At 51.0% G+C, this 21,030-nt stretch overlaps 1 protein-coding gene across 1 annotated transcript in view; it reads right to left on the bottom strand.

Annotated features, from left to right (window-relative positions):
* The window catches only part of ITPR3 (inositol 1,4,5-trisphosphate receptor type 3), an 82,597-nt gene extending 79,416 nt beyond the window's left edge, over positions 1-3,181 (bottom strand). The window contains exon 1 of the mRNA XM_074936463.1: positions 3,026-3,181. Coding sequence (XP_074792564.1) covers positions 3,026-3,114 — 89 coding nt within the window. The 5' untranslated portion in view covers positions 3,115-3,181. The remainder of the gene's footprint in view (positions 1-3,025) is intronic.
* Between the last annotated feature and the right edge of the window lie 17,849 nt (positions 3,182-21,030).

The raw sequence follows: 21,030 nt of genomic DNA, 5'->3' as shown, positions 1-21,030 counted from the left end.
AGAGATCCTCAGAAAGGCAGAACCTTCTGTGTTTAATAAAAAAAAAAACAAAAAAAAAAGGCCTCTCAATGTCCCCCGTGAGTGCTAATTTTATTTTTCCTACATATGCCACTGGGCTGAGTTCTGATCTCGCTCACACAGGTGCCAATCTGCCAGAACCCCAGCGATGTCTATGGAGGGGCGCTGTGTAAGCCCCATGCCAGCGAGAGCAGCAATTGGGCCCATTACACGGGCAGACCGTTTCAGATATGATCCTACCCTACATAATGCTTCCACGCATCATGTTCACTTGGTGCCTAGAACGGGCTTCTGTCATTCAAGACACTCCAGCTAACCAAAAGGATCACACTTCAGATTCTCTTTGTCAGCAATTCACCTTCCAGAACTGCAGCTTACTTTCCTCTCTGCTCTCTGGCTGCTGCTAGGGAGGATGTCAACACAGACGGATGGGGAGTTTCCGGTACTCTGCTCAGCTGAGTATGAAGCACTAGGGCCGGGACTAGCTAAGCTATTTGACTAGCAAATGAACTAAACAAGATGTACAATGTGAAGAGGGCTCAGGAGACGCACTCTCAGCGGGTAACTCCACTTCTTTATCACAGCAATGATTTAAAGTGTGATTGTGCTCTTCCTAGCATCCAGTACAAGGATTTCATGCGCTGGTCAGAGTGGGGGTGTAACTGGGATGAATGCGATAACAATGAGTAAAGGAAAAAATATCAGTCCAAATACAATGTCCCAATAGTGAGATCTGTTAGTGTGTGGAATCATCTCCCAAGGGAAGGAGCGGGAACCCCATTGCTTGAGTCACTGCCAACAAGATTGAACAAACCAACCACGGGGAAGAGAGACCTGAAGAACTGACCATAGGGAACAATGCTGCATCAGCCTGGGAGGGCCCAGAAGGTCCAACAGGCCCGTGTCAGATGTATCACCACCAGTCTGGCATAGGGGCTACCCACCGCAGAACTGCAGAGGTTAAAGAGAATCTGCGTCAGTGACAGGGACACCTCTAGCATGGAGCCAGGTGGCCAGCATAGAGGAGATCTCACCAAAATGACCGTGGGAACATTTTCTCACTAGTTCAGGGCCATGCACGGTACTTGCGTGTCTGCATATGTTCGTGTAAATTTGTGTGCAAGTGGGTCTGTTTGTGTGTGTGAAAATTAATGTGGGGTCAGGAAGGAATTTCCCCCAGGTCAGAATGGCAGCATCCTTGGGGGGGTGGTTTCAACTTCCTTTGCAGCATGTGGATGCGGGTCACTTGCCAGGACCCTGCCGTTGAAGAGTCTTGGTGCATTGCAGTCCCTCATATTCTCTGCCTGTAGCATAGTAATCGCTTACAGCCCACGGGAGACTAATATGCAAGTCTCATTTCAGTGGTTGGGTTTAGGGTGCGGGGGGGGGGGGGGTGTTGGTGGCTTGTGACATACAGGAGAGCAAACTGGATGATCTGCTGGTCTCCTCTGGCTTTAAACTCTATGAGCACATTGTACAGCTGTGTTCACGTACGGGTTTATAAACTTGTCTGCACAAAACACACTTACAGCCATGCACCCATGCGCATGTGTCCATATCTGCCATCGCAGTGTGTATTTACACCCATGGTTGTCCGTAGGCAAACGTGGGGAGCGGAGTGTGCGCGCGTCAAGATGCGTGAGAGAATATCTTATGGGATCGAATTCTGCTGGCGAGAGAGACTAGCTTCTCTGTGTGGCTCGAAAGCTTGTCTCTTATTGGACCCACTTCTGTTGATGAAAGATTCCCTCACCCAGGTTCTCTCTAATATCCTGGAACGGACACTGCTACAGCTACACTGCATATCTGTGTGGGTCAGCAGGGACTCCGTCAGAGAGAACCATAGGGTGTGTTCATGTCCAGCAGCCTGAATAAAGAACCCTCTTTGCATGCAACATGGCCCAGTCCTCCTGCCTCCTCGCTATACCACAGGGGAATCCTCAGAGTCTCCCCAGGGTACAAAAGACTCCTGTGGGGTAGTTCGGGAGGTAAAGAAACCAGGGTAAATGGAGGGGAACCTTTAGCACCCAGGACACACAGCTGTGCGCTATCCAGCCAGTCCCCAATTCATATGATGGATTTGCCAGCTCTGCTTCGCTCGAGTGGCTTGCCTGGGGGAAAGCTCGGCAAGAAGATGCCCAGGGCAGGGGGTCAGAGGGTATGTCCCCGGCACCCGAGCTGCCTTAACATCACCCAAAGAAACCCACAGAGAGAATAGCCTGGCAGAGCCCCAGGGTAAAGGATATAGCCCTCTCCTGCCTCCCCCAGTGCACATGGTTCAGACTTCATGCAGGGGAATCATACAAGTTCAATATGGGAGCGATCTACCAGAGCATCAGCACAGATCCTTGCAGGTACAGAACCCAGCCTCCCCTGCACCGCCCGGAGAGAGGACCAAAGCTTAGTTTGTAAGGAAAGAGGTGCCAGGGCTAAGCAATTTAACTTTCTTAACTGATGCAGTGAGTGGCCCAGAGGTGCCGGAGCTATGAACTGCTCCGCCCTGGCACAATTTAAGCCCTGGGACCATCAGCTATCGAACAAACCCAATTCTTAAATATTAGTCTTGCCCATGCGCTGCCACGGAACCTTGCTGTGCATGTCCCCGGGCATCTCACCCCCGCTCCCTAGGGGATCCCAATTCCCACCCCAGCAACAGGTGGAGGGGAAGCGCAGCCAGCCCAGGCGAGGGGACGGGGCTGCAGGCAGGCAGCAGTGGTCAGAGTGGAGCAGAGGCAAGGGCCATCCAGTCCAGGACCTGGTCTCCAGCAGCTGCTTCAGAGGAAGGCGCAAGGAACCTCACCGGAGAACCTGCCTCCGCACGGGTCTCACCCTGACCTCTCCAGCGCCTTTGACCCGAGGCAGGCAGCCAGCCCTTTCGGCCTCTACCTAGCCACAGTGTCACTTCCCTTTTTGTCACATAAATGAAGATAATCCGGCTCACTTCGCAGGGGGCCCCCCCTTCCCCCCTCCGGCGCAGCCCCCCCCCCCCAGGCGCTGGTCCACTCACCCCAGCGTGCTGATGAACCCATTGACCGACCCTTCGGCGTACAGGGAGACGATGTCCCCGATGTGCAAGAAGCTGGACATCTCATTCATGATTCCCGCGACCGGCCCCCCTCTTCCTGGAGTCGCGGTCCTCAGCCCACTTCCACCGCCACGTGGGGGCACCGCAGCCGGCGCTCCAAGGGAGCCTGCCCCACCCCCGGAGCGGGGCCAGGAGGGAAGAAGGTGGGTGGGTGCGAGGGGGGGGGTTTACATGTGCTCCCCAGCGCAGGAGCGCGCAAACAGGCAGCGCTGGAGCTGGGCTTGGAGTGGGGGGGGGGGGGGGGCTCAATTACAGCTTTGCAGGAGGGCTCCGGCTTAGTTTGCTACCTGCAGCCAATGACAGCCGAGCAGGAAGTCCTGCTGAACCCAGGCATGCAAATCTCGCCCGCGTGGGGTGCCCCGCCGGCCCAGGCCCCACCCCTCCTCCCTCCAACTTTGGGGAACTTCTTGCTGGCCCGGGCAGCGGCGCCCAGGGCCCCCATGCAGCGGAGTGTGTGTGTGTGTGTGGGGGGGTGACTCACACTCACGCACCCCGCGGCTCGCTCCCACCGCGCCCGTTCACACGGGGCGAGGCGAAGCGGGGAGGGCGAAGGCTGCTCCGCTTAGTGCAGCCCGGGCGGTGGCTTCCTGTGGCTGGGGTGTAGGACCAATTTGTATAGTGGAGGGGGGGCCGCTGAGAGCCATTGAACCAGCCTGTAACCCCTGGATACGATGGAAAACGCTTCAAGCTGGGGGGGGGGGCGATACCCCCAGTTCCAGCACCTATGTCCTGTGGGTGCCCAGGGAGATCAGCCAGCGGGCCAGAGCCTTGGGGGCAGTTTCGCGGCTTTCCCCTCTGATTGGGCTAGCAGCCCCTCGCTGGTACAGGCCACAGGGCGATTTAACCCCAGCTGATGCATTTGCAAGTTGGACCTCCACCAGATCTCAGGGGAGCCACTAGGAAAGAGGGGAGGGAGGGTTAAACTGTGCAATGGGACTTTTTAACCAAATCAGTGAGGTTTTTTTTTTTTGTTTTTTTTTTTAAAGGCAGGGTGGTACAGTCATCTCCCCCTGACATACACACACACACACACACACACACACTTAGGGGTTACACAGCCAGTTAGTGACAGAGCTGGAAGTACAAGCCAGGAATCTGGACTCCTAGTCCCCTGTGCTCCAACCCATAGACCCCACTCCCTCAGAGCCAGGAACCGAACCCAGGAGTCGGCCCTCCCAGCTTCTCCTCTCTTCTAACCCCCACACTCCCTTCCCATCACAGGGCTGGGAACAACCCCAGAGTGCCAGTTCCTGGTCCACTGCTCTAACCATTGGACCATACTCCCCTCCTAGATGTGGGAGTCCTGACTCACAGCCCACCCTTCTCTAACCCACTAATCCCTGCGAGCTAGGAACTGAACACCCCTGAGTCCTGACTCCTGGTCTCCTTGCTCTGATTTCTGGGTGCTGAGATTAAGGATGAGAAGTTCCCCCACGGAAGGAACATTTGGGAGGAAGAGCTGAGTGTTCAGGAGAGAACAGCTTTTTCGCACACAGCTGGAGAAGCCAATGAGGGTTTATTAAACAGGGAGATTTGGACCCATGGCATTCTCTCTGGAACTTGCTGGGGGGAAAAATAAAATGAAATTAAAAAAAATGAAATCAGCATCCACTGCACATGGGAATCCCTGGAGCTAGTCACCTCTGATCTGCAAAGCTCTCTGCCAGCTTGCTCCAGCCTGCCTCAGAGATCTGATGTTTCTCCACCCTTGGCTCATCCATCCCCAGCCCTCCCTCTGTCCTGCAGTCTGGCCCTAGGGGATAAGAGAGCCTTCGTCTCCACAGCCTACAAACAAACAATGATAAAGCCTCATTTAGGACCAGGTTGGTCCCCACCCACGTCTGAGGCAGGGACCGGCCACTCTTGCAACCTGTGAGGACTAGCCACCCCAGAGGGCTTTGGGGGAAGTGGAATTGGCCAGTTGTGGCCGGGACCGTGCCAGGTTCAGCACATTGGGAGGAGGTTTGGCTTGGGGCTCTAATCTGGGCCATGCATAGCAAGGCGCTTTGAGAGGTAGTCTTATTACCCTAGAACACCCTCTGGAGAGCTGTGGGGTGGAGCTGTCCCCAAAGCGTGGCTGGGTCTTAGTGGCACAATACACCTCACTGCACACTACACGGCCAAGAATCAGAGTTGTGGGGCCACTGCAGCCCATGCAAGAATAAGGATTAGGAGGAGACCTATGTGGGGGCAGAATATCCCACAACTGCCTACTGCAGGGTTCCTGGACCTTCCTCTGAAGCATCTGCTGCTGGCCAGAGCCAGGTTCCTGGACTAGAGGGATCCCAAGTCTGACCCAATCTGGCAGCTCCTTTGTTTCTAATAAAGGATCAGCAGAACAGCACGATATTCTCAGAGTATCTGATGGACACTGTAGTCATTCCACTTCCATACATTTAAATGTAATTCTCTTTCTTGCCTGCTATCGGCAACATTAAAAAAAACAAAAAACAAAAAACAGAACAAAAAAACCCAAACACGCTTTTGTGATTCATTTCCCCCTGCCCTTCCTTGCCAAACACACCCCCACCCCCCATGATTTCTGAAATCTAAATCTTGCCCTATATGCTGGTTTGTTTTTTTCTGCTAGGAAACAGACAAATCCCCTGGCAGAACAGGGAAATTTAGTGCAATTCCTACAGGGAAGCTGTGAGTTCAGGTCCAGCAGGATTAGCTGCCTTTTCAACACAGGACAAATTTAGCATCCCCTATCTCACGATGATGGAGGGGAGAAACTTCTGGCTTTAGCGGCAGTGAAATTCTCTCAACACAGGCTCAGAGAAAATACCTCCAAGAATCAAAGACGAAAGCTTACCCACAAATACTCAACTGCTCTGATAAGAAGGGGAAACAGCCTCTCAGACATCACGTCAGGTGTAATATATTGTTCTAGGGATTAGAGCACAGGACTCCTGGATTCTTTTCCTGGCCCCATCACTCTTTGGCTGCATAACCTTGGACCAGTCGTGATCTCTCCGTGCCTCAGGAAAATGGGGGTCATGACATTAGTCACTCACACGGGTTTGGTTAATTAGCATTTGCAATGTGCTTTTGAGATCCCTAAGTAAAACCCGCTTCAGAAGTGCAAAATATTGTACTGAACCAATGCAAGGCTGGCCTGATTTCTGCTCACCAAGAGAATAGGGGACATGAAGCAGAATCCATTTAAAATAATGTTATAAATAAGACCCAGCTCAGACAGTCAGACCTCATTTCTAGCACAGTCTGGTTCACAGCATCACAGGACTGGATATTTTAGCTCAGCTCAGCAACCCATCCAATTTGGTAGTACTGGCCAATACTTTATGTTTCGAAGGAAGGTGGAAACACTCTCCCAACACACCTCATTGTATTGTAAAATGCTGTCCAGGGCTGGGGGGGGGTAAAGAACAGGTTCAGATATTTGGCACTTACAATCAGAGCCTTTTACAATGCTGGGAAGGTCTCATTATGCCAGATAGGGAGCAGATATGTACAGATAGGGAAACTGTGGCTAAAATGCAGGTGATAGGACTTACCCAACACAATGCAGTGTTCTTCCTGGCTCTGCTATGGGTAAACCCCAAATCCTCTGCTTCTCCAACTTGATGCTCTAACAATTGGGCCATGCTGCATCCTAGAGGACAGCTCTTCAGTTAAATGGTTAATCCATGGAACAGAGATAAGCCTCAATCAAAACCTAGGATCCCAGTCACCCCACATCCCCCGCAACTGTAGGACAGATCAGATCCACAAAATCCAGAAGTTCAGTCTCAGCCCCTGCCTCCCATGGGGTTAAACCACTTCGAGCTCAGCTGGTGCAAGCCTTAAACTTCACATACATCAATATTGGATACAAATATATCGATCCCCATGGCACGCAGTAAATGGAGGGGCCTCACCAGCCACTAAAACTATTTGAAACAAGAATCCAGCACTGCAGGCAGGCAATTTCTAGGGGATTACTGTATTTGTCTGGTGGTTCAGGGGCTGAGCCACCACCCCAGACATGCTAGAATCACTCAGAAAGCCACATGGCAGGCAGTGCCTTTTGCCTAATGAATCTCTGCTTATTCACTTTCAGACTGATGGACTTTTACAGTTTGCTGGGGGAGTATGAAATTGGGTGGGTTTTGTACCCGTCGGGTCTCAGTTTAAGATACTGGATTAAATGCAGGAGATGAGCAGAGGATGTATTGTATGCACAGGGCATGGTAGAGAGAGGCCCCAGGGCTCCCAACAGATGCTTAGTCCCTACTGACTGACTTCAACAGGCATTTGGGCTAAGGAAAGGGCCAGGATTGGGCCCATTACTACATAGCCAGGTAGAACTAGGGCAGGCCTTAAGCTCCTTGGGTCTGAATAGCAGTTAGCTCCTTGGTCAGACAGATGGCCGGCCAAGTGGAGGTGAGAGCCACTGGACACATGGGTTGTGTGTCCCCAGTCCAAGAGAGTGGGGGTACGTTGCTGCTCCCCCCTCCAGAGCCCAGCTCTTTGACTCAAGCTGTAATGACTCATGCTTGTAGAACTCAGCCCTGGGTTCAGACCCAACAGCTTGATAGTTCAACCCTCCAGGGCTGGGCTTGAGCTGAGAGGTTGCTGAGCCTGCGGTCGGCCCCTGGGTAGTGGTGGAGGGAGAGGTAGCCTCATCACAGGGGTCTAGTGTCTCATTTTGTGTTTTAAAAGGGACCCTCATTCTTGGGGCGGGGAGTGGGGGGGGGGAGAGAAGAGGCTTGATTTGCTTCTAGAAGAGGGAGCAGTTTGAGGGGGAGATGGCCCAGGGAGCGAGTGCATAGGGGCTATTGGTGGAAAGGGTGTGGGGTTAAGGAAGGAGAAGACAAGAGACAGGCCACAGCAAACCTGCCATCGTTTGGGCCACCTCTGGGCCTCCCGGCCCTCTCTCTCTCCTCTGCACTCCTTCACTCTACAGGCCTGGTTTTCAGAGGTGTGGAGCACCCACAGTTCCAGCTGGAGTCAGTGGGAGCTGCAGCTGGCCAGCAACTCTGGCAAACTAGGCCAGAAGCATGCAAGCAAAGCAGCCCCATGGCACAGGACACCATGGGATGCCCTGCCTGCCATGCTCTCTCCCCACTCCCGCCAGGCACTGGGCCCTGAGCCTCATGGCTGGGGGAGATAGGGTAGTTATAAATAAGTTTCCTTCCTCCCCCTTTAAGCCCCATGATAAATAGCACTGAGTTTCTCCCTCCCGGAAAGGAAGCGGCTGTGGATGCGAGGCTGGTGACTCAGTGCAGTAACAGCAGAGTCATCCCCCGGCTCCAAGGTGTGGTCTCCATGCCTGGCACAGCTGCAGATACATTCCTTTCCGGTGGTGCAATCCACCCCTCCATGGGCCACTGCTTCAGCGCCGGGTCCTTCCCACCTCGCCCAGCGCCCCTGGAGGCTCCTCTCCGCCCACCCACACGCCCTGCTAGGCTGGTCACTTTCACACACACTTGCATAGCCAGGCACCTGCATGGGCTGAGCCAGACCCTTTTCATCCAACAGGCTCCCACACAGGTGAGGGCAAGACCCAGATTCGGGTGGCCATGGAGGACTAGTTCGGAGCTAAACACCTGTTAAAGGCCTGGGACCACAGCCAGGCTGTGGGTCACGTCCAGTTCGTGACGGGCTGCTCTGTGTCGTCATGGCATGGCAAAGAGCCAGGGAGGGAAGCGCTCACTGGTGGGGCAAGGCTGTAGGATGGGAACGTAGGGGGCGACCAGTCTGAAGGGACCGGTGCAAGCGGGTTGCCTGGCAGAGGTGGGCCTTTGCATAGGGAACATGAGACCGCATGGCGATACCTGAACACGAGCCCTTAGCACAAGGGGGGGCCCTGTTGGGAATGGTCCTTCACAGCACTAAATAACCAAAATGGGCATTTGTCATCCAAAGCCATTGTGCCCTTAACACGTGGAGCCAAAGGGAAGCCAGAGCTGGCCCAGGCCAAAGGCTGAGAGCTCCTCCACAGGTAAAGGGGTGGAGATAAGGAGGAAAAGGCAGAGGTAAAATACTGCAGTCAGGCAGCTAGGGCGTGGGTCACACTCAGGAGCCTGGGGTTCTAGCCTGGGCTCTGCTGTTGACTTGCTATATGACCTCATACAAGTGAGTCACTTCCCACTCTGTGCCTCGGTTTCCCCCATCAACTAGCACGTAGGTGAGAGCCGGAGTGTGGTGCTCAGGAGAGAGACGGGGAGTAGACAGATCTATATCTGGGAGCTGTAGCTTTACAGGGGAAAGCTAAGGAGCTAGCTGGGTACATCAACACCACAGCGGGGATGGAGCTGCCCAGCCCAGACAGACTCCTGCTAGCTCTGCTTGAGCTAATGCACTGAAAAGAGCAGCATTGTGGCTTGGGTCGCTCTCTAGCCTAGTCTCTGCCACCATCCAGGGGGTCTATTTCTAGTGAACTAGTGCAAGTCTCTCTACCCAGGCTGGGGGGCCTTGCTCCCAGCTGCAGTGCAGACATACCTCTAGAGACCAAAGCGGGAGCCAAATAACCTTCCTCCTAGTCAGTGTGTGTTACAGTTCCCCATCTGTGCTCAGTCCACTGAGGGCATGAGTCTGCAATAGCCCCAGCTCTGGAGCCTTGATTCTCTATCTTGAGCAGGAGCAGCTCATACTTTTAGCTCTGGAGATCTCTGGTCCAGTCTACAGTGTGCCGGCCATCACAGACACATGGGGGGCAGGAACCAACTGCAGCCTCTGAACGGGCCTTGTGCAGAGCCTGCTCCCCAATAGCATCACCTGGGCCACTAGCCACCCCAGAGGGATCACAGACGAGACCAAGCCAGTGCAGGCATGCGCTAGGAGGTGGTATAGCGGGTATAAATGCCTGCCGGAGGCATATCATCTTCCTAAGCTTGCCTGGGACAATTCAGCACACAGGCCAATGCCCTGGCTCTAGCCATCTGGTGCAATAAGTCAGGGTTGAATGTATAACAAATAACTTGAAGTCACTCAGCCAGCAACTGCGGGGCAGTGGAAGAGTGAAGCAGCTCACCATGTGAAATAGAAAGTAACTGCAGGCTTCTTTGTTTCAGGAGGAGACACTGGGGCCCTTGTATCCGTAGCAGAGTCAGAGAGGAAGGAATTCTCTGGCAAGGAGAGCACATAAAAGGGGGATTCTTAGGCTGCGAGACAAGTTTCTCTCCCACCCCACTGGCTTTGGCTACATTCTGAGCTCAAATGTGGCCCAGACATACAGCGAAATGAGGCAGGGTTCTGTGTGGCGGCTTTCACACAAGCGATGTCTGCCCTCCCACCCCAAAACATTTCTCAGAGAACAGTGGAGGGCGGGAGAAGGGACAGATCCAAACTAGCCCAAAGTTCATAGCTACTTGGATCCAGAGATTTACTTTAGCCCCATTCACTTCTGAGCCCCCTGCTGGGAATTAGGCAAGACAATAAGAGGGAAAGATGCAGGAAAGGCTATTGCACACAGGGGAGAAGGCTCTTGCACCATCAGTGGTGATGCTATGTGAAGAGGCGATCCGGTTGGAGCAGAGGAAGATGGGAGGGGAGGATAGGAAAGGTCCATGAAATCTGTTGCAGCAGATCTATTGTGGGTGTGAACACACACAAATGGGCTACGAAACCTCCTGGCAAAGTGTGTTGCATCCCCCTCTAGTGGGCTGCTCCAGTAGAGAGGATAGGAGCTCAGTGCAACTTCCATCTAATGGAATTGCTACTGTCAATGTCAATGCTGAAGGTTGCAGGTGTGATCCCTGCTAGCCATCCCATCAGCAAGGTTGATCTCAACTTCTACAGCGCTGCACACTGGAGAAACCAAATATAATTTTCCTTTAAAAAAAGGGAGGGGGGGAAATCAACATTTCCTTGTGCAGAGTTTAATAATCCCCTATGGTCACTTGATTAATCATCTAACACAAAGGCCAGTTTCCTCCCAGCCATCCCATCTGCTCCTTCTGCTTGCTCATAATGTAGGATTTGTAGCATCCTAAGGGGTCCTTTGCATGGCAACATACCCTGATGAAATATCCTGGGGGATGAAGTCATCTGATCAGCTGGTTAAGGCAGGAGAAGTCAGGTTGGCAGAGAGGGAATGACAGATATCGGTACGGTATGGGGGAAAACACACAGTTACTGGCAAAGCACACTGCTCTCTTATTCAAGTTCTTCTCTCGTCAATTTCACCCAGAAAGTCCCTCAAGCTTCCAACAGGTCAATTTCTTAATTTATGGCTGTTTCCAGCTGGTAGATGCTTGTGTTTTAGGGATATTGCTGATAGGGGGTGCTTCATCAAGAATCGAGGAAGATGATCCAGCCCTGCCACCCATCTGCTGCTCAGAACTTTTGTCAGGATCAGACCCTGAGCTATCCCGACTTTGCACTTATCTCTATGGCCATGACCAATAGCCCCTTCCATGAGTCATCAGCAGGATTCAAACCTCACCACCAGAGCACAGACCTCTGCCACTTGAGCTAAAGGAGTAACTCCATTAGGTGGCCACAGAAAGCTGTTATCCTCTGAACAGACTAGCTTCTGGAGGGGGCACAATACACACACTATACAAGTGAGCGTGTGTGTGTCTCCACCCCCTCCCCACAGCTAACTTCTTTCCCTTTGGCATTTTACAAATCACCATGTCCAGAATGTAGCTTGGCTGGGAATACGTGCCCGGAAGCTGGGAATTGGGAATCAGATGATCTAGTTGCAGTCAGGAGAGGTGTATCAGCCCTGGGGAGGAAGGGGGTCCGGCCAAGTGAGGAAATTATGAGAGGGGGAAGAGCTGTGTTTATGAAGTGTCACCTCCTAGTTACTGATGAGCAGAAGGAGAGAAGCCACGAACCAAAATTCTTGTCTTCCCATGCTGCGAAGGGTTAATTGAATTCAGCACTGATGACACTTTGTACTTGGGTTTAAAAATATACTCAATCCCCTGTCTGCTTAGCTCTATGAGAGTTGCAGGTAAATTTCCATAGTTGAGCCAATAAACTTCCCAAGGGAAATTTAGGCTTTTGTACGATTAAAGGGGCAAAAATAATAGTGGGAAATTAAATATAATATGGAACAACAACAACAACAAAAACAATTAACAGCTGCCATTAGCGACACTGGGCCAGCACTGGGATGGGCGCGGCAGCCGGGTGGAAAGGGACGAGGCTGGGGGAAACATTAAAGAGTGGCTATCGGAAATCATAGCCAGCTTCTCTTGGCACAGAGATTCTTTCACTCCCTGGCTGGGCTGGGCTGGGCTGGGCCTGGTGATTGGACAAGGGAATTCCAGGCTTGGAACCACCAAGGCCCTGAAGGCAGCTTGCCCAGAGCTGGGCAGTCACACGTAATTGGCATATAAATTTGGTAGCATTTCTATCAAAAGCAAACACGTCCAAGAACAATTTGCTTGTGCGTGTAACTTCCTTGGTAGGTGAATACAATCTGAGCTCTCCAGTGGGGTGGAGTGCTAACATAGGCCCTTCCCCTATTAAGCAGGGAGCAGCCAGCAGGGACAGGAAGACAAGGGAAAGCATTCAACCCTCCTCTCTTTGCCCCTCCACCCAACTTTCACCCCTCAGCCTGCTGACACCCCCCTGCCCTCAACACCTGGTAACTTTCTACTCAGCACACTTGTTCCACTGGCTGACTGTCAGCTGATCACTCCTGGTTAATTGCCTGGTCTGATCAGCAGATTGCCAATGGGGGCCAGAGCCAATGTGGACATGCTTAATTACTTTGCACCTAACTGCCTGATTTCTTGATCACTGGCCATTTCATTGGGTCCTGTTTAATTGATTCACTGATTACTTGACTGGCTCCTCATCTAATGTATTTGCTGTACATTCACTGACCTGTACCCTAATCAAGATCTCCCTTTAACCACCCTGAGCCCTCACGGTCCCCCTTCCTTCCTACTCTCTTCCACATCTTCCATGTCCTCTTCTTTGTTAGCCTCTGCACATCCTACCTCCATCCCACCCCCATATTTCCATGGCCTCTTCTGCCACCTCCTCCTTTCCTCCAGTAACACTCCCCCCACCCAATCCTAGCTCTCCCACCACACACGCACAGATTGCAAGCATACAGGTAAGAATTGCATGGCTTTGATTGTACCCCTCTCCTCTCACTCTTCACAAGTCATTTGTCATTTGCCTACAAGCCCTTCGAGGCAGAGACTGCACAGTGCCCAGACTTATTTGGGGCCTGTGGGGTGCTCTTGTAATGCAAATATAAAATGACAGTGGTCGTAACATAAGAACTGCCATTCTTGATCAGACTGGGGTCCATATAGGCCCATATCCTGTCCCTGATGGCTGACAGGATCAGATGCTTCACTGGAAGGCAAGATACCTGCACACTTGAAAATTACATAATAACCTGCTCAGAGAGGCAGTGTCTTCCTCACCCCAGGCAGTCGGCTCATAACCTGATGGTTTTACACCCATTCGACATTTATGGCCAGATTTTCAGAAGTGCCCAGCTCCCACCATGCTGAGCATTGCTGCCAATTTGGCCACTTATTATGGGGCCTAGGTGGGAGCCGAGTTCTCTTGAAAACTGGCCATTTCTAGAACATAATTTATCCCCAAGAAGAAAATGATGGAGTGCCACACTGAACAGGGCCAGCTTGGAGGATAAAACAACACTGCCTCTCTCAACAGCTCTCCCGTGTGCCCGGAGAGATTGATTACCGAGTCAATTAGCATTTCCGCTATATCCCAGGGGCCTGCACCAGCCCCATTGCCTGGATTGCACTCAGCGCACAGCATTGAAAATGCTTCTTATCAGAGAATGGATGGGAAGTATACTCCCACTACAGCTCATAAGTGCAGGCCGTGGGCACCATGCCCATAACAGGGAGGAAGAGTTCCAGAGAAAGTGCACGTTCCAACCTCACAGCTTCAGAGCTCAGGAAGGGGCCGTTCTGAATTCTTCCACTGACCTAGCGCTGGCTACACTGGGGGTTAGGTCGGCTTAACTACGCTGCTCAAGTGTGTGAATTTTTCACACCCCGACCATCATCATTTAACCCACCTAATTTTCTAATGTAGACCAGGCCTAAAAAGAGGGGGAAAGCTAAGACCTGGTCTATAGCTAGACAATTAAGTCTGCTTAACTGTATCACTCAGGGGTGTGAAAAAGCCACACGGAGGTGGGTTACCTATGGTGATGGGAGAATCCCTCCTGCTGGCATAGTGTCTACACTGAAGCGTTACAGCTATAGCATTTCAAGTGTGGACAAGCCCTAAGAGGTCTCCATTTCCTCCCTTCCCTCTGGCCTTAAAACTTTATCTAAAATAGCTGGTTTTAGATTCGTCCCCTCCCCTGGTAACTTTTTATACTAGGGACTGCCAAACAAAGTTTAAATTACAGCCACATGCTGGGCTACTGAGTGGCTCGGGTTACTGCTAGACGGGCTTATGGCCAGGCCTGCCCCCAGCAGGCTGAGCCACTAACTCACTCCCTGGGGAAAGCAGGTAAGATGCAGGAGCTCAACAAATAAATAAATAATAAATAAAAAAAATAAATCAGATTACCTCTCAGCTCAGCTTTCCCCAGGCAACAAAGTGCCAGAAACAAGGGCGGTTAAGTAGCCCCGTGGGAAGCATGGCCGCCAAGATTTGCATTTGGGATCGGTTTTATGGGCCTCTTTGATGTGGGGATGAAAGGAAACGCACTGTGGGAATGAATGGGCTGATGCAGCCATTTTATGGCACTGGGATCCATGGAGTTTGCACTGTGTAAACTGGAGTCACACCGGGGAAAAAGGAGCATTGGCTCACTGTGTGGGAGTTGCACACTGCTGGATGGGATTGAGAGGCAAAGGAGTTCTGCGCAGGCCTTGCATGCTCTGGGGATACGCCTCCATCTCACCAGCGCAAACAAGGCCATTTGCGTTGGAGGAGCTCACTGCCATTTCCAGCAGGGGGTAGCCACTCTGCTGAGAGTCACGGCTTGCATGGCCTGCCATAGGGGTTTGTGTCACTGCAACCCAGGGCTTAATTTGTGCCAGGGCAGCCCTGGCACCTCTAGGCTTGGCCGTTCATAGCCCCGGCACCTCTAGGCTTGCTGCCTCAGTTATGAAAGTAAAAAATAAATAAATAAAAATTGCTTGAGCCCCTGCACCTCTTTCATTACAAATTAAGCACTGCTGCACCCACCCTGACAGCTGACATGGGACAAATCGCCAGTGTAGACAAGGCCTTAGGAAGAGATCCTGGCCCTAGTGTGGCTGGAGGAGTTTTGCTATTGGATTTCATGGGATCCTAATTTGACCCCAGTAGCACTTTCTGAAACTCTGCAGCCCACCTGCATGATTCTTGGGGACCCCCAGGAGCCTGACCTCACCAAGCTGAACTCCCACAGCATGGTCTGGGGGAATGAGCAGTGAGCAAGGAGTCAGACAGACCTGACTTCTAGTCCCAGTGCTGTCAGGCCCTACCCCAGGCTCTCCATTTTATGCCTCACTTTCCCCAACAATAAAACTGAGATAACACCACTTGCCTCACAAGGAGGTTGTGAGGACTAATTAGCTCACTCTTGCACAAAACAGATCATGACATACTATAAGTTATTACCAATTCCCACAGGGTCAATTTATGATCACCTGGGGTACTCTTAAAAGGGCACAAACAGTTACCAAGGAACAGGAGACTGCTAATATCCTGCCTCTGCACAAGACTCACCTGGCACTACAGTCAGACACATGCAACAGCTAGACACACATGGCAGCCCCTGAGAAGTGAATTATTGACTAGTACAAGCCAGGGCTTTCTCTCTGCCCTATTATTAATGGGTCTAGGACAGGACTCTCTGCAGCAGGCCACTGAATATCAGTCCCTGTCTTCCACAGAAGCCACTTGGGAATCACTGCCCTCTCCTGGAGGGTGGCCCCTTACTCTGGGAGGCCTGGAAGAAGATTTGGCCAGTCGCAGTAAGGAATAGAGAGCATTGGAACAACGCACCAATATTTCTACATCAAGATACATCAGAGCCCAGCCCTGTTCACAGTTAAATGAGCAGGGAAGGGGTCAGTTTTCAAAGCCCCACATGCAAGACTGAAGCACAAATGCTGCTCAGACATCTGCCCCAGATAAACACTTCCCCCACACGTACGTGCATCAGCCATTTAGCAAGGGCACACCTATGCCAAAACCCTGCAATGCTCTGAGCCCCGCAAAGGGAGCAGGCTGAGGGACCAACATACTCACACCTGTGCACAGTGGGTCTCACCTATTCATCTCTCTAGGGCAGGGAGTACATGCTGTACAGCCAGGCTGGCCTTGAGTCCAAGCACTTACTTGTTGCTTTTTCCTGATAGAGGGCGGCACGGGCTGCTGGCTAGTGAGACAAATCCCCACACCTGGCTCCCACAGGAAGTAGTCTCAACCCTTTCAGGCAGAATGCAGATGGACTACTTTTAAAGGCCTCATCACATCTAATTAAGGAGGTAGAGCCAATGTACTCAGGGGCTCTTCTTCCCAGCTGGAGCCTGCTCAAACAAGAGAGAAGCAGGAGAACTTGAGGAAAAGGGAAGTGCAGAGATCCTAGCTCAGGCCTGTGGTGGCTCCGACTCCTCATCTGCCCCACTTGATAGCAGACATCTTGCTGTACCATGGCAATTCATGTTTCATAAACTAGCAAGGGAGATGCGGGCTTTGGTGGTGCTACGGGCTATGCCCTGCCTCCTAAGGTATGTCTTCACTGTAGCATTAACCTGGGCTATAGCCCCCTGTTGCTCCTTCCTCCCTGTTTCTGACCACACAGAAGAACCTCTAACCTGGTTTTGAGGGTGCTTTAAACTCAGCTTAGCAGACACAAAGATATGAGCTCAGAATTCCCTTCAACCTAGGCTGGCAACCTGCCTGCTTTGGAGTGAGAGTGCAAGGTAATCAAGCACAGGTGCTGTTAATCCTACAATCCTATCTCCCAACTGGACCAGGCTATTGTGTGGTCAAGCTTGCTGTGAACTGGAAACCAAACCGATCCAAACCCCATCCCCAAGCAGAGAAGCCCCGATGTTGCCAATGCTGGTGATTTAATCACTCTCATGATACTTGTGGTGGTGGCTGGTTTTAAAGCACTGCCTCCGAGAGCCAAGTGATTATGAGTGAGCCTCAACTTTCATTTCCTTGTGGCTGTAGAGAAAAGCTTGAAGGCCCCAAGTGTAATTTAAAGGCTCAAACACCATACGGCGAATTAAAAGAACCTCAAAATGTATTATTTTTTCAGTCTTATGATTTTAAGTCAATCTCATGGTTTGTTGGGGTCTGACTCATGGCTTGGCACTACCGTGTCCGCATAATGATAGCATCTTCTCTCCAAGGGTCTCCCAGTCCTGTCCAATTAACTAAGCCTCCCAGCGTCCCTGAGCACAATGGTGCTGGAACAATTTTTATGGGGGAAGGGGGGGGGGGCTACTGAAAGCAGAAACTATGTATTTGGGTTGTTATGACTACTTCAAGCCAGCACCCCCCCACCCCTAGTTCCAGCACCTATGCTTAAGCAGTATGTATCCTTGTACCAACAGGTAAACTGAGGCACTGTTGTCATCACACAGTCAGGCTGACAGTAGAACTCAGGAGTCCTGATGTCTATGCCCTGGCTCCATCTTGTAACCTAACTCCCCACTGAACAATGCTATTAACATTTTTTAACCTCCCGTTTAATGCAAAAGGAACAGGTAACCATGCTATTGTTCCACAACTGCTGAGTCACTAAACAGCCCTAGAGCCCAGCGTGGAACAGGAGGAGCGGGGGCAGAGAGCTGTGTGTCAATCAAAGGAAGTTCTGATGGTGCGATAAACCAGAGATACTCAAACTGAGGCTCATGTGCCACAAGTGGCTTTTTAATGCGGCTCTTCGCAGCACATGATATTAAGACACTGTGCGACTTAGTGATTAACCCATCAGGAGGCTTTTCCTCTGTTATTAACCAACCGTAGTTGATAAAATAATAACTTGGTCTGTCAATTTGCTGTGAGAACAATAGAGTAAATGAAACCATGAATTCACACTGTTGTGTCTCTTCAGGGTAATGTTGATCCCTAATTTGGCTCCTGAACCACAGAGGTATGAATATCACTGTTCTAAAACATAGGAGACCGTCCCAAGCTAACAGAAGGGACAGTAGGTTCAGAGGCTATTAAAAAGGGAAATACAGAGAGTTTTTTATTTACAGGACCATGGATGGCTTTTAAAAACTGGATTGTGGGTAACAGATTAATGTTACATCGTATACAGCACCTTCCAGCCCACCAGATCCAAAAGCATTTTGTAAACGACACTAGATAAGGATCCCTTCACTTACCATTAAGGTACAGCCGTTTGGGCAGACTTCTCAGATGGGCTCAGAGCCCAGCACGCTGGGTGCGGAACATTGGTTAGAAAAGCTGGCTCTAAGTGTGGATTGCCGAGCTCCTGAAAATCTGGCCTCAGCTGGGCAGGGGGCAGCAGCTGTTTGAAAGGTATCCAGCAGCACTCACAACTCTTTAGGACAGGAAGTGAAGCACAGTTATTGGTGTGAATGCAATTGCCCCAGTTGGAATGTCGAACTTTGGGACATGAATCACACCGACTTGTAAAGCGCCATGTTCTCTCTGATGGCCCCAAGCAGTCAGGACTACCATGAACATCTCATCTAAAGGCCTCTGGTAGCACCGCAAACCCTAGCCCTGTGCTGGGACGTTAGCTCATTATTAATTCAGAGAGACAACACGGTTGTGTCTCAGATTACTGGGAGCTGCTCCAATCCAAGCCACAGCACTTGCTGGTGAGATATCATTAGACCACAGCAGGTGATGAATGCGGTGTAAAAAATATGGATTGAGAGGTGAATAACTGAAGTTCATTGATCCTGTCCGACCGCTTGGCTGTGCATCTGGCAATGATTAAATTCCCAAAGTCCTCTCCCATTCCACACTGCACTCATCATAAAACCCAGGATGGCTTTTCAGGGGGCTGGTCCTTTGGTTGTTCCACAGTTCTGGTCAGGAATATAGAAAAGATGGTGCTAGGGCTTTAAACACACACCGTAGCAGCATGCTGAATTTTCCTTGGCCGTCTCCCATGCAAATATCGAGCAGACCCAATTTTGCTAAGTTTATGTACGCTATATCTACTCCCTATGGCACTCTGTCCCCCCCCCAGGGGTGGCTAAGCTACATGGAGGTTGATGTACCTGCTAGAACCATGGCTAAAGGAACATCTACACTTACTGTGGCATTAGAGTACAGACACGGCAGGCCCAGCGACCATGGGTATAAATTGCCGGGTAGATGGTGAGGCATGGCTCAGGTGAGTAAAGTGTCCTACCCCCTGAGTATATATCCTAGAAGGGCTCTCTACGTGCCCAAGAAGTGCTCACCACTGCCAGAGCCTTTCCCCACTGCCTTCCACCCACCAGAGCCTTTCCTTGCTGTAGTGAAAGGCTCTGGAAGTGGGGAACTGCCAGAGCCTTTCCCTGCAGCATGTAGCTGCGCTGCACAGAGACAAGTGTGGACATGGCCAGCCTGCACTGTGGCGTGTAGCTATATGTGTGGTACCTGTCCTGCGCATGCTGCCAGGATTGCAGACATAGTCTAAGAGCTGGCTCTTTCAGTTCAGGCAGTAGTGGCTCATGCATTGAGATCCAGAGTTCCCAGGTTCGATCCCTGTTTCTGATGACCCACCTGGGGGCACAGGAGTTATGTTTGCAAGATCCCACAGTAGGAGAATCCAAGGCCTTCAGTTGGGAAAAGAAAGGAAGACTCTCCTTTTGTTCAGGGGTGGAGCAGGAAGACCGCCAGGACTCATGGCAAACGACAGGAAGTGAGACGCTAATAGGCTGGAATTGAGATGGCTCAGGCTCAGCCCTTCAAGGGTTAAACTTCATGTCTGTTTCTCATCCTCCTCTTATTACCCAAGTGGTCTGCATAGGCAGCTCTCTGAAGTTGCTAGGTGCAAATGTCCAGCCCTCAGGACGTGTTCAGCCAATGGGAACATTCTGGTGCTGTCCTGCTTCTGCCTCACGGTCTGCTAGCCGTGGATGTTATCGATCAATCTCTTGTTGGTGGGGGTGTGGATTGAAATTTGGAATAAAACAGAGTGTATCGGTGTAATGTGCCCCACCACAACAGGGTTTGAATTCAGCACCTTCAGCATGAAAGCATATACTTCTGCTTTTTGCTCTAAAGAAGAAGTGCCATTAACCTGCTGCAGTAGTAGGCTATTATCCCATGTGGACAAGCCTCTAGAAGGGCCATGATGCATATTTTACAAGCTCACTCATGTAGACGAATTGAGCTCTTCCGCTCTTACTCAACAATGTCTGTTTTCTTTTGCAGCTTGCCTCCAGCATTTGCATTACTTTTCATTCCAAGCACGACAGGAAGGATTTGCCTGAAAACAGGATCTTTGTTTCTCAACAGTGCATCTGCTCATTATTTCCCCCATCTTGGAGTCCTAAGAATCCTTTGTTGGTTAAATTACATCCAGTTTCAAAGCAGCCAGTGGTCATGCTACCGACTAAGGTTGTGACATCATCAGGGTCACATCTGAACTGAATCTGAAGGTTCTATTTCTGCACTAATGCCTTGGAAAGAGGAAATCTGGGATGTACACTTACAGAAGCAGGAATGTTCCTGGAAAATAGTGGGCCAGATCCTCAGCTGTTGTAAATTTGTTCTTGTATGAGACAAAGAGGTCCATTGGTGGTTCACTACTCTGTGTCAGCAACTCTTGTGGGGCTTGGTATACTCACCACACCTAACACACTGATGTCATAGTATATCCCCAAAAGGTATCCAGTAATATAGCACTGGAAAACTCATAACACTGATCATTAATATTCTTGCATGGTGTATGTACAGGGTGTGCACAGAGTTATAAATACCTGCTAGAATTATGTTCTTAAAATGTGCTTGGCGAGCAATGCATAAGCCCAGTCTGTCCTGGACAAAGAAATGTGTATTTGCTTGTCTGGACCGACCTGGTCAATAATGAAGGTATA

This window comes from Natator depressus, chromosome 21, assembly GCF_965152275.1.
Source record: "Natator depressus isolate rNatDep1 chromosome 21, rNatDep2.hap1, whole genome shotgun sequence".
NCBI classification, from domain to species: Eukaryota; Metazoa; Chordata; order Testudines; family Cheloniidae; genus Natator; species Natator depressus.
Note: the sequence above shows the minus strand (reverse complement) of the source record. Positions and strands in the feature narration are given on the sequence as shown.